Source organism: Littorina saxatilis, linkage group LG17 (genome assembly GCF_037325665.1).
Source record: "Littorina saxatilis isolate snail1 linkage group LG17, US_GU_Lsax_2.0, whole genome shotgun sequence".
Classification (NCBI taxonomy): Eukaryota; Metazoa; Mollusca; class Gastropoda; order Littorinimorpha; family Littorinidae; genus Littorina; species Littorina saxatilis.
In genome coordinates, this window is record NC_090261.1 from 32,095,085 (window position 1) to 32,107,772 (window position 12,688).

At 40.3% G+C, this 12,688-nt stretch overlaps 1 protein-coding gene across 2 annotated transcripts in view; it reads left to right on the forward strand.

Annotated features, from left to right (window-relative positions):
- LOC138953093 (calcium-independent protein kinase C-like) overlaps positions 1 to 12,688 on the forward strand; it is a 39,260-nt gene that overhangs the window by 12,023 nt on the left and 14,549 nt on the right. Inside the window, exons 4-10 of one of the 2 annotated variants that reach the window (XM_070324873.1) lie at positions 2,755 to 2,908; positions 4,588 to 4,619; positions 5,395 to 5,480; positions 6,123 to 6,252; positions 6,758 to 6,897; positions 7,492 to 7,570; positions 12,069 to 12,283. In XM_070324873.1, the coding sequence (XP_070180974.1) occupies positions 2,755 to 2,908; positions 4,588 to 4,619; positions 5,395 to 5,480; positions 6,123 to 6,252; positions 6,758 to 6,897; positions 7,492 to 7,570; positions 12,069 to 12,283 (836 nt within the window). The remainder of the gene's footprint in view (positions 1 to 2,754; positions 2,909 to 4,587; positions 4,620 to 5,394; positions 5,481 to 6,122; positions 6,253 to 6,757; positions 6,898 to 7,491; positions 7,571 to 12,068; positions 12,284 to 12,688) is intronic. The other variant, XM_070324874.1, reaches the window with a different exon arrangement.

Sequence of the window (12,688 nt, forward strand, 5' to 3'; positions counted from 1 at the left end):
TGGTGAGTGTTTAAATAAAAGGGTGTTTGTACTGTGTGTAAAAGCCTGACCGTATCTGTGATGGTTTACAGGAGGCTTACTGTGCCTTTAATAGATGGGTTGACTCTTTACAGCGTGAGAGTGAAGACAATGACATATAACACAGACTCTTCAGTAAACACCTAGCTTCGTGATTTAGACCCAACTTAAAGTGACTAGCCTACAAGATAAATATTATTATTAAGCCCGAGTGATACAAAAGTGAAAGAACACAGTGAATGAGACTTTTGTTTGAAGGCCTCTCCCAGTCCCATTTACTCACGCTCACAGAAACGGACAAACACATGTGTACACCCACCTTCACATTGCTCACATTCACAGAAACCGACACACACAAATATACACCCACCTGTATGTCCGGATATGCCAAACGAGTATGCAGGTACACTGTTTGTGGAACATGCATGATGCACACCATCACACACACTGTGTTTGTGTACATTATAGGTGTGTGAGTGTGTGTTTTGCTGGGTAGTAAATATGTACACACTTGACACACCAAATGGTGTGTGTGTGTGTGGCTAATAATTATGTCCTTCCCTGATCATCAAAAAAAGGAATGTTTCATACACATGTAAAGTTTTCACATTTCATGTCAGCATGCCATATGATATTAACTGAAAAGAAAACATCAGAAACACACACACACACACACCAACTGAGCTTTTGTTGCAAATGTCACAATTTTTAGGACCTGTATGGCAAGTCGACTTTGTGAGAGAAAAAGCAATCAGCAACAAGCAATTACACCCTTGCAGAAGCCTCCATCACAACAATGTGTTTGTAACAAGCACCTCAGTCAGACTTACCTCAATCTGGTGACAAGCACCTCAGATTTCCCTCCATTTTGTGAGACTTTCTTTAGACTTAATAGCTTATGGAGAATACTACATGGCTTGCTGTGTCGTACCAGATTTACACGAGTTGCTTTTTAAAATATTGAACTGCGAGGGAAAGCGAGGTTTTCAATTTTTGAAAAAACAACTCCTGTAAATCTGGTACGACACAGCAAGCCATGTAGTATTCTGTTTATCCTACATACTGCACTTATATGTATTTTACTCAAAACGTCCCGCAGTCAAGGCGTAGAAATTGAAGATGCTTCTTTTGGAACTTCAATCTCTTCCAAAGCCTCGTGCAATCTTTAACGTCAAAGCAAAGAGAAGTCACTCTAGAAAGTGTAGCGTGACGTGTTAGTTCTAAAGACTCTTACAGGGGGAACATATTGCGCAAAAGTGTTTCCATAATGACGTTTGTCTCGGTGACTTTGGCAAAATAAGCAGTGGAAAAGCAGGTCCCTGCCAGACTAGTTTGACATGACCTCATTTACATGATATACACACGTGTGCTTTGAACGATATTGTTATCTCATGAGTGGTCTCTCTTACCAATGTTGGATAAAAATTGATGACGTCCACTTCCCATGCAGGAGGTTTAGTGTTCGAATTCCGTCCGCGCCTAGTGGGTTAAGGGAGGAGAATTTGTGCTACTGCCCTTTCCCCCCTGTGCACATGCAATTACAAGACAAAGAACTAAAATATCCTGCAATCCATGTCAGAGTTTGGTGGGTTATAGAAACACAAAAATACCAAGCATGCATCTGCTGAAATTGGAGTATGGCTGCATAAATGGCGGAAGAAACGTCATACATGTAAAATGCCACTCATGCAAAAAACACAAGTGTATGTGGGAGTTAACCCATAAACGAAGAAGAAGAGGAAGAAGAAGAAGAGTTCCTTCAAGTGTGACTTTCTCTCCCCACCCCTGTTGTTACTTTTAGCATTGATCCTTTCAAAGTTTAATGCAGAATGCATAAAGAAGATGTTCAAAGAGAAAAAAAAGTAATTTTCTTCAATGTTTCTAAGGTTGCATGCATATTCAAATGTGATGAGGTGCCAAAAGAAAAATGTCCATGTTTGTTTAAACTGAAAATGGACATTCAATGTTTCTTATCCAGTGTTGTTGCCAGGCCTCGGTCTTCGGTCTCTGACGCATTCCTTTCTGATTTGACTCATTGATTGGACCTAGCCTTGTCCGGTCGATGGACCGATAGTTGTTACGTTTTGGTGGTCAATAAAATAAGATAGGATGCATATTCGTTCAAGACGGACAAGGTCTGCAATGAATGGAATGGGAGTTGCAAAGTCGAAAAACAAACCCCGATCGAAATGCTCATGTTCGCTACGAGTGAAAATGCATTCAGTGCCGAGTCCGTGTTTGTCGTCATTGACACTCGAGGCTGCGTTTACGACGCAAACAGCGGAAAGTTCATCAATATAATACTACGGCATGGTAAAAACCGTAATGCGAAGATCAGGCAGGATCCCTACATTCGCACACCGGGGACTATATTGGAAAGGGTAGGCCTGGAATGTCAGGCTCTTTCTCCTCGCAAAGTTTATGAACAATTAAAACTAGGAAGCGACATCATAGCAATGCCAAAGGACTTGAAACAGGTTCACAATAAGAAGGATAGGGAAAAACGCGAATAGCCTGAAAATGTTGCAAAAAAAAATGTGGCAAAAAAAAAAGTTGCTAAAAGTTGCAACAAAGTATGGCGGTACAATTTGGACCTATTGTTTTTTTAAAGCCAGGACATTTGGACCTATTGTTTTTTTTTAGGGAGGTCCAAATGACCTATTGTCTTCTTAGGCTGGCAACAACACTGCTTATCTTATCCTATCTTATTTTATCTTATCTTATTTGTGTCCACAGAACGCAAAGACAGGGTGTTCAAGGAGAAAGAGGGGATGCTCAACCGCCGACGCGGTGCGATGCGACGCAGGGTACACCAGGTCAACGGACACAAGTTCATGGCCATGTTTTTCCCACAGCCCACGTTTTGCTCACTGTGTAAAGACTTCATGTGGTGAGTTCAACCCACTATCCAGGGATGTTGCTGCACATTTGTGTGAATCGGACAATTGTCCTTACCTCATCAACATGAATAGGACATTTGACCGGCTTCATGAATTTCAATAGGACATTTTACGTGACCGACATTGTGATCATACACATCAGTACAAAATTGGTATACCCAAAATGAGCTGAAAATGTACTGAATATGTTCCAATTGCTTAAAAATGTACCTCAAACGTATCAAAAATGTACTTCCAATAAAATTCAGTACATGTACATTTGAGGTGCTCTATACTGAAAACGTACTCTTGTTTTGGTCAAGTTTGGTTAGTTATCAGGGGCGGATCAGTTCATTTTATGGGGGGGGGTTTCCAAAAGTATATTTTGAAGATATGGGTGTGAAGGCGCAAAGCGCCGAGCCGACGGCGCAAAGCGCCTAGCTTGCTAGGGGGGTCCGGGGGCATGCCCCCCCCCCCCCCCCCGGAATATTTTGAAAAAAAGGATGCAAAATGGTGCAATCTGGTGCATTCTGAGGATGATCATTACCAGTTTCAGGCAGCAGATTTGTTCACTGATTAATACCCCCAAAAAACACCAATTTTTTTAATTTTATTTGGCTGGGGGGGGGGGGTTCCGGAAACCCCAGAAACCCCCCCCCCTCGTCCGCCCCTGGTTATACATGTACTGCAAAGGTACCTCATTTGGGCTTTGCCACTTTTTTTGCATTCTTTTAGTTTTTCGTTTTCTCTTTTTGATTTGTTTATTTGTCTGTGTGTTGTTTTTGTCTGTTTGTCTAAAAATTCTTATTTGATTGAAATGTAATGTATTCTTTAAAATCATTTTACATTTTTTATTCATTGTTTTTGTGTACTATAAATAGTTCAGTAGTTCAAGAAAGATTTAATGGAGAACCAAAATAACATAACAAAGAAACAGAAAGGAAACCACAATAAAGAGAACCGGTGTAAGCAGATACATGTATAAGAGAAATACTCCTGGGCATGGATGTTCGTAGAAAAACCAAACAGAATGCGAAGAAGTCAATGAGTTGCTGTTATTTGCAAACAGTATGGGTAATATTAAAATAACCTGTTGTATTGAAGGAGACAGAAGGGCGGGGATGTAGCACAGTCGGTAGCGCGCTGGATTTGTATCCAGTTGGCCGCTGTCAGCGTGAGTTCGTCCCCACGTTCGGCGAGAGATTTATTTCTCAGAGTCAACTTTGTGTGCAGACTCTCCTCGGTGTGTGTACACACAAGCACAAGACCAAGTGCGCACGAAAAAGACCCTGTAATCCATGTCAGAGTTCGGTGGGTTATAGAAACACGAAAATACCCAGCATGCTTCCTCCGAAAACGGCGTATGGCTGCCTAAATGGCGGGGTAAAAAACGGTCATACACGTACAATTCCACTCGTGCAAAAAACACGAGTGTACATGGGAGTTTCAGCCCACAAACGCAGAAGAAGAAGGAGACAGAAGAATACTGTGCAAAAAGAAAATGAGAAATAGAGAGTACACAGAGTATCACAGAAAAACAATTCAATTTGAATTCAAACAGAAAAACAATTCAATTTGAATTCAAACAGAAAAACAATTCAATTTGAATTCAAACAGAAAAACAATTCAATTTGAATTCAAACAGAAAAACAAACAATGAACTTCATACATGCATGTTTTCTTTTTTCAGGGGATTGTGTAAGCAAGGTTACCAGTGTCAAGGTAAGTTTTTTCCTCTTTGTTGGCAGTGACATAGGTAAATGCTCTTGCGTGCAAATTTAGTTGTCTGCATTGTTGATGCTTTCTTCTAAGGAGTGAGTAAGGTTTTCTTAAGTGTTTGTGTTGCACAGTTAAAAAGCCAGTCATGGAATACATGTTTTTGTTTGACCTACAGAACAGGTAGTGTTTTTATTCAAAAGTTATATGTTGTAAGAGCAAGACTCTAGTGAGAGGTTTCCACCCTCAGATGTGAGATTGAGAAAGAAAAATCATTACCTTAGTGGAGTATATTGTTCTGCAAAGGGTATGTCAAAGGGTATGTCAGCCCAAAAGAGAAAACTAATTTTGAATAACTGAATTATGCATGTAATACATTAAATCCAAATTTTACATTCTAAAAAAAATATTAAAAACAGAAATGGGAAATAAAGGTTTTAAAAAAAACAAAGAAGGATTTAAGATATATACTCATATATATAGAGTGCCTCACTTCATGAAGAGTGTTTTTTGGACATTCAACCAGATTAAAGATGGTGGCACAACCTGCCAGTCATGGCTTTCATACATCAGTGAAGTTAGGCTGAATGTCTAGTTTGAAAATGTAAATGTAGAATCTGTGGCATTCACAGGTACAGAACTGCTTTCACAAAACTTTTTGTTCTTCTCACTGGCAAGTAAGAATCAGAACAGGATAACACAGGAAAGTATACCACATAAAAAGTGTTCTTGCAAAACAGTGCATAATTATTTCTCAATGGTTTGTGCTTTTTCTTTTCAGTATGTACATGTGTGGTACACAAGCGATGCCATCAACACATAGTAACAAAGTGTCCTGGTTCAAAAGACGACTCCTCGAACGCTGAGGCAAGGAGTTACTCTGTATGAAAATAATGGTTGATTCAAAGGTTAAAGGGGCAGCAACAATAGAGAAGAAACGTAGTGAGGGATGGGAGTAACTGTAAGTTTGACCAAAAGTTGTTTCCAACGGTTTTTGAAGATATAATGTATTTTTACTGGAAACAGATGAATTACTGGTTCTTCACTGCTGCCTTACATGCCAGTGGACAGAGTAGGTAGCATAAGTAAATTAATTACTGTACAAATTACACAATTTATTGAAGACCTGCCTGTGAAATAACCCAAGTTATCAATATTAGTTTTCTTTGAAGCATAATGGGTTTGTTGTATTATTGGTGGGTGTGAGCAGACAAGTGGAGCTCTGTTAAACATCAATAACTCATTAAGTTACACATGTTATTGAAGACCTGCCTGTGAATTAACCCAAGTTGTCAGTATTAGTTTTCTTTGAAGCATAATGGGTTTGTTGTATTATTTCTGTGCTTGTGTGCGTGAGCAGACAAGTGGAACTCTGTTGAACATCAATAACTCATTAAGTTACACATGTTATTGAAGACCTGCATATGAACTAGCTGTAAATGTAAAAAGTTTTATGTGAAGTATAACCACTTCATGTGCTTAATTTTCTCTGTGTGCGTGTGTGTGCAGACAAGTGGAACTCGGTTCAACATCAATGTCCCCCACCGCTTTAATGTTCACAACTACAGACGCCCCACCTTCTGTGACCACTGCGGATCACTGCTTTATGGCCTAATGAAGCAAGGCCTGCAGTGTGAGGGTAAGTGCTGTCACTTGGCAAGAAACACTGGACTTTCAGTTGGCTAAATTGAATATTACTCACGCATATGTTGATATTTTCAGTTGCCTGGATGGTGTTTTACTGCATGTGGAGTGAAAAATACTGACGTCTAAAATGTCTGGAATAAAAGTAAACCTTGAACCTTGAAAATAAAAACCGTCAGTTTCACCTCATTACTGACTTCAGACACGACCCTTTTGCACTTCCGTCTGATAACTTTGACTAAAGACACTTCCTTTCGTGAGTTCCATGTCATTACTTTGACTGCAGACACTCCCTTTCTTCAGTTTTATCGCATAACTTTTCACATCTGAAACTCCCCATTTTCAGTTCGAGCTGATAACTTTGACTTCTGACATTTCCCTCTTTAGATTTCCCTTTCATAATTTTGACTTCGTAAACTCCCCCTGCCCTCCCCCTTCCGTTGCATCTGGTAACTTTTTTCTTTCTTTTTTTTACATCCGACGTTGTAATTTGTGTGCAGTGTGTAAGATGAACATCCACAAACGTTGCCAAAGAAATGTTGCCAACAACTGCGGCACCAACACACGTGACATGGCCCAGATACTACAGGAGATGGGTATCTCTTGGGAAAAACTCGGACCTAGGCCCAGACAGAAGAAGGTAACGGTGGAATAGAGTATTTAACATTCAGCGTAATCTGCACACGCACGCACGAGAACACACACACACACACACACACACACACACACACTTACAAACTCACACACACTTACACACACACACACACACACTTACACATTCACACACACACATACACACGCATATGCACACACTTACCATGATGCACACAAACAAAAGAAGCCTCATATTTCATCAAAGATGTTGTTTGAAGAAGGCATAATTTGATGTTCTATTCTGTATACACAGAGACACAGACACTAGCTCTCTTTCCAAAAGAAGCTTCACACCTCATGAAAGATCCATGGCAAGGAAGCCACATTTCTGTGTTGCATGCTATAATGATGACCACTACTGCAAACAGATGTACCTTTTCCTACCCCCATACCCCTTCCAATAAAGTGTAAGGGTCTGGAGGGAGGGGGGGGGGGGGTGTTTCTTAAAATACCTGATTAAGTATTGACTGTTGTGAGAAGAAAAGTCTTCTGTGTCTTTTATCAATTAAAATTTGACTTCAGTTGTTGGATTCTTAGATTTTGTTCTTGATAACAATAGCTTCATTTATTTTGTTTTCAGCCATCAATCAGTGAATCTCCAAACAAGTCAGGAGCACTTCATAGCCGTTCCTTATCCTCACCTATACCCGACACAGGAGGTATGAATGTCACTTTTTTCTTCAGCTGTTATCTAAAAAGAGTCTCTCTCTCTCTCTCTCTCTCTCTCTCTCTCTCTCTCTCTCTCTCTCTCTCTCTCTCTCTCTCTCTCTTTTTCAATTTAATTTTCACATTTCAATGATCAAATCATGATTTTATAGTTACCCTCAATGGGCAAGGCCAAATGAAAACAAGTCGCATAAGGCGAAATTACTACATTTAGTCAAGCTGTCGAACTGACGGAATGAAGCTGAACGCACTGTATTTTTTCACCAAGACAATACAGCTTCGTCAATCCCCGCGTGAAGGAAATCGCTCACCTTCCACGTGCAAAACGTAGTGATATTGACACGCCAGATTAGCGCGGTAGCGTATTGTGCTTTGCAGGAAAGCGCGCTTTTCTGTATTCTTGTTAACTTTCTGAGCTTGTTTTGAATACAACCTATCATATCTATATGTTTTTGGAATCAGGAAACGATAAAGAATAAGATGAAATCATTTTTGGATCGATTTCTTAAATTTTAATCGTAAGACTAATTAATCTATTTTTGTTAATTGTGATCACATTTTAAGAGTAAACATGACATATGTATATATTTTTAGATTCAGAATGTGATGAAGAATACGATGCAATCAATTTTAAATCTGTTTGCGAAAAATCGATTTTAATGACAACTTTAATGAGCAAACTCATTATTTAATTTTAAGCCTCCAAGCTGAAATGCAAGACCAAAGTCCGGGCTTCATCGAAGATTACTTGACCAAAATTTCAACCAATTTGGTTGAAAAATGAGAGCGTGACAGTGCCGCCTCAACTTTCACGAAAAGCCGGATATGACGTCATCAAAGACATTTATCAAAAAAATGAAAAAAAACGTCTGGAGATAACATACACAGGATCTCTCATGTCAAGTTTCATGAAGATCAGTCCAGTAGTTTTCTCTGAATCGATTAGACACACACACAGACACACACACATACACCATGACCCTCGTCTCGATTCCCCCCTCTACGTTAAAACATTTAGTCAAAACTTGACTAAATGTAAAAAGCATGTTTGCATTGCTTATTCTGTCACCATCGAAAAATAAAGTTCAAATCAGTTCAATTCAATTTTCTCTCTCTCTCTCTCTCTCTCTCTCTCTCTCTTTCTCTCTCTCTCTCTCTCTCTCTCTCTCTCTCTCTCTCTCTCTCTCTCTCTCTCTCTCTCTCTCTTGTTTTCTTAAACAGATGTCTTATTGTGTGTGTTGGCACACCTTTTTTCATCCTGTTTGTGAATGGGTTGTTGGTCTACACAATACAAATCAGTGCCAGTCTCTCTCTCTCTCTCTCTCTCTCTCTCTCTCTCTCTCTCTCTCTCTCTCTCTCTCTCTCTCTCTTTTGTTTTTTTAAAACGAATTTTGTCTGATTGTGTGTTTGTCTGTTTGTTCGAACACCTTTTTTTCATCCTGTTTGTGAATGGGTCGTTGGCCTACACAATAAAAATCAGTGCCCCTCTCTCTCTCTCTCTCTCTCTCTCTCTCTCTCTCTCTCTCTCTCTCTCTCTCTCTCTCTCTCTCTCTCTCTCTCTCTCTCTCTCTCTCTCTCTCTCTCTCTCTCTCTCTCTCTCTCTCTCTCTCTCTCTCTCTCTCTCTCTCTCTCTCTCTCTCTCTCTCTCTCTCTCTCTCTCTCTCTCTCTCTCTCTCTCTCTCTCTCTCTCTCTCTCTCTCTCTCTCTCTCTCTCTCTCTCTCTCTCTCTCTCTCTCTCTCTCTCTCTCTCTCTCTCTCTCTCTCTCTCTCTCTCTCTCTCTCTCTCTCTCTCTCTCTCTCTCTCTCTCTCTCTCTCTCTCTCTCTCTCTCTCTCTCTCTCTCTCTCTCTCTCTCTCTCTCTCTCTCTCTCTCTCTCTCTCTCTCTCTCTCTCTCTCTCTCTCTCTCTCTCTCTCTCTCTCTCTCTCTCTCTCTCTCTCTCTCTCTCTCTCTCTCTCTCTCTCTCTCTCTCTCTCTCTCTCTCTCTCTCTCTCTCTCTCTCTCTCTCTCTCTCTCTCTCTCTCTCTCTCTCTCTCTCTCTCTCTCTCTCTCTCTCTCTCTCTCTCTCTCTCTCTCTCTCTCTCTCTCTCTCTCTCTCTCTCTCTCTCTCTCTCTCTCTCTCTCTCCTCTCCACACCTGGGTTATGTTGTTAAGAGGACTTGTCTTGTAAAACGTTGAAACTTGGTGTGAAGCACGGATGTAAAAAATCCCCCCGCGGGTTAGGGGGAAGAATTTACCCGATGCTCCCCAGCATGTTGTAAGAGGCGACTAACGGATTCTGTTTCTCCTTTTACCCTTGTTAAGTGTTTCTTGTATAGAATAAAGTCAATGTTTGTAAAGATTTTAGTCAAGCAGCATGTGAGAAATGTTAAGTCCTTTGTACTGGAAACTTGCATTCTCCCAGTAAGGTCATATATTGTACTACGTTGCAAGCCCCTGGAGCAATTTTTTGATTAGTGCTTTTGTGAACAAGAAACAATTAACAAGTGGCTCTATCCCATCTCCCCCCCCCCCCCCCCTCCCCTTTCCCCCTGTCGCGATATAACCTTGAACGGTTGAAAACGACGTTAAACACCAAATAAAGAAAGAAAGAAACGGATGTAAAAACAATGATTATCTTCATTTGATTGCGTGTTAATGTTCTGCTTTTTAAAAACAAGGTGTGTGTTACTCGTGCAAAGAAGGGTGTGTAGACACAATAATCCTTCTCATTTGCTCATATGATTATACATCAGGCCCCCCCAAAAAAAGTTGTATGTTTCTGGTCACCCGACCCTACCTAGTTTTTTCCCGCCGACCCTAGACTTTTTTTTATTGCATTTGTAAAAAAAAAAAAAGCAAAAAAAAAAGAGTCAAAACGAAAGTAACAGACGGCAGACGACACAAGGGGGATAACCCCGCATCCCTTTTGTCTCATTTGTTTTGTAATGTGTTGTCTTTCTCTTTGTATAGTAAGTCCAGTCTCTTTGCGTCACTGTATAGTTATTTTCTACCCTGACCAAAAAACAAAAAAATCCCAACCTACTTACCCTATTTTTTGTAGCCATGTTACCAGAAACATACAACTTTTTTGTTGTTGGCCTTATATAAGAACAATCAATCGGTTGCTTCTTACCAAGCACTATAGCTATGCTAGTATGAATCAAACAGTGTTCTTGATACATAGAGTAGCGGCTAATTGTTTCAGATGAAGAAAAGACCACTGTTGCGTATGATTAATATTAATTTGTGAGTTCCTCCAAAGCAACAGGCCATTCATGCTTCAACATAGTTTTATTTATAGTTAACCATCTTCATGTGGTCTTCCCATTTGACATGAAAGGATACTTTAAAAAAAAAACCACACGCTTGATTTAAAGTATTCCCGACTCCTAAAAAGTTAGCACTTAGCCTATTAGGCATCAATGAAAAAGGAAATTGTCAGATGATAAATGTTGTTTAACGCCCTCACGATAAAACCATTAGACTCAAGACTCAAGACTCAAAATGTTTACTGTCCTCATAAAAACAAGGAAAATTGCCTTACAGTGTCAGGCGATCACAGACATAAAACATCACATGTATTAAGAATTAAACGATTGCACTTAAAACTAATAACTCTAGCCCGCTTCATATTTGCTGTAAACTTAGAATTAGAATTGCATTAAAACACATGTAAACATCCTGAGCGTCTCTCGCAGCACTCACACTTACAGACACACACACACACACACACACACACACACACACACACACACACACACACACACACACACACACACACACACACACACACTCTCTCTCTCTCTCTCTCTCTCTCACTCGCCATCTCTCTCTATCTCAGTTTAACTAAAAACAATAAAATATATTCAGATTGAGTGGGTAATAATGGCACACAGGCATGATTTAAAAGGTCATGGATAGATAACACATGCGCGTGTATCAAGACCAAGAGCATTCTACAAACTCGTACGCACCCGCACACACACACGTACACAAACACATACATACACACAGTCACACGATCACAACACACAAGCACACATTAGAGACATGTTTCCGGGTGTGACCCCGAAAGAGTGTCAGGGGAATGTTCAGGTGCTTTTAAAGATACTTTCCTTCCCATGTAAAACATCTTTTAAAGTGCCGTAGATCCGTCCAGGCTTTTATACTGTTACAGGATAAAAGCATCGTTCCATATGGACATGTGTATGTTTGTGTATATATATATATATATAAGTGGAAGCATGCTCTTATCCCATGCATAAGCCTGGAAAGATCTCTGATGGTTTACATGCTTGTTTACACAGGAAGAAAGGAATTGGCACTCATGCACACAGATAAAACCACACACACGCATGCATGCATGCTTGCATGCACGCACGCACGTACACACACACCCAGCCACCCATGCACGCACAAACACACACACACACACACACGCACCCACACACACAACTCTACTGCCCCTAAAGCTTTGAATGCTTATAAAATATGGTGGTCATTTATTTCAGCGCATTGTGGACTCGTTGCAGATGAGGAAGGTGAGAGGTCAGACTTCAGCCTGCCAAGCGACAAAGACATGCTGATAAGCGGAGGACTTAGAGCAACAAATGATCACGGAGGGTCACGGGCAAGATCACCGTCTGCAGACAGGGCACGATCAGATCGGTTCAATCTTCACGACTTCAACTTTATCAAGGTTCTAGGAAAGGGAAGCTTCGGCAAGGTGAGAATGTGTAGTAGATTGGTACACCACCCCCCCACCCCCCCATCCCAACGCTGATGGAAATGGTTGCACTTCTATTCCCGAGTCAAATGATTACTGCAGGGTTTTGTTCAAGCTGTTTGACATTGAAACAATGCCAACAAAAACAAATAGATATGGCCAAACATAATTATGTTGAAAAGAATACTGCAACTTTCCCACTGAACTCTTGCTTGAAAAAAATGGATCAATGCTACCAAACTAACATGGCCAGAGGTAAAGGTTTTCATTGCAACGATGATCACGATGTGAGCGATGGTGCAAATAACAATTTATTACCTGTGAATTACAATAGACACTCCTTTAATGGCTAAAAAAAAATGTCTGTGTGTTTCCTGCTTTATATGAATTAGTTTCAAGCATGAA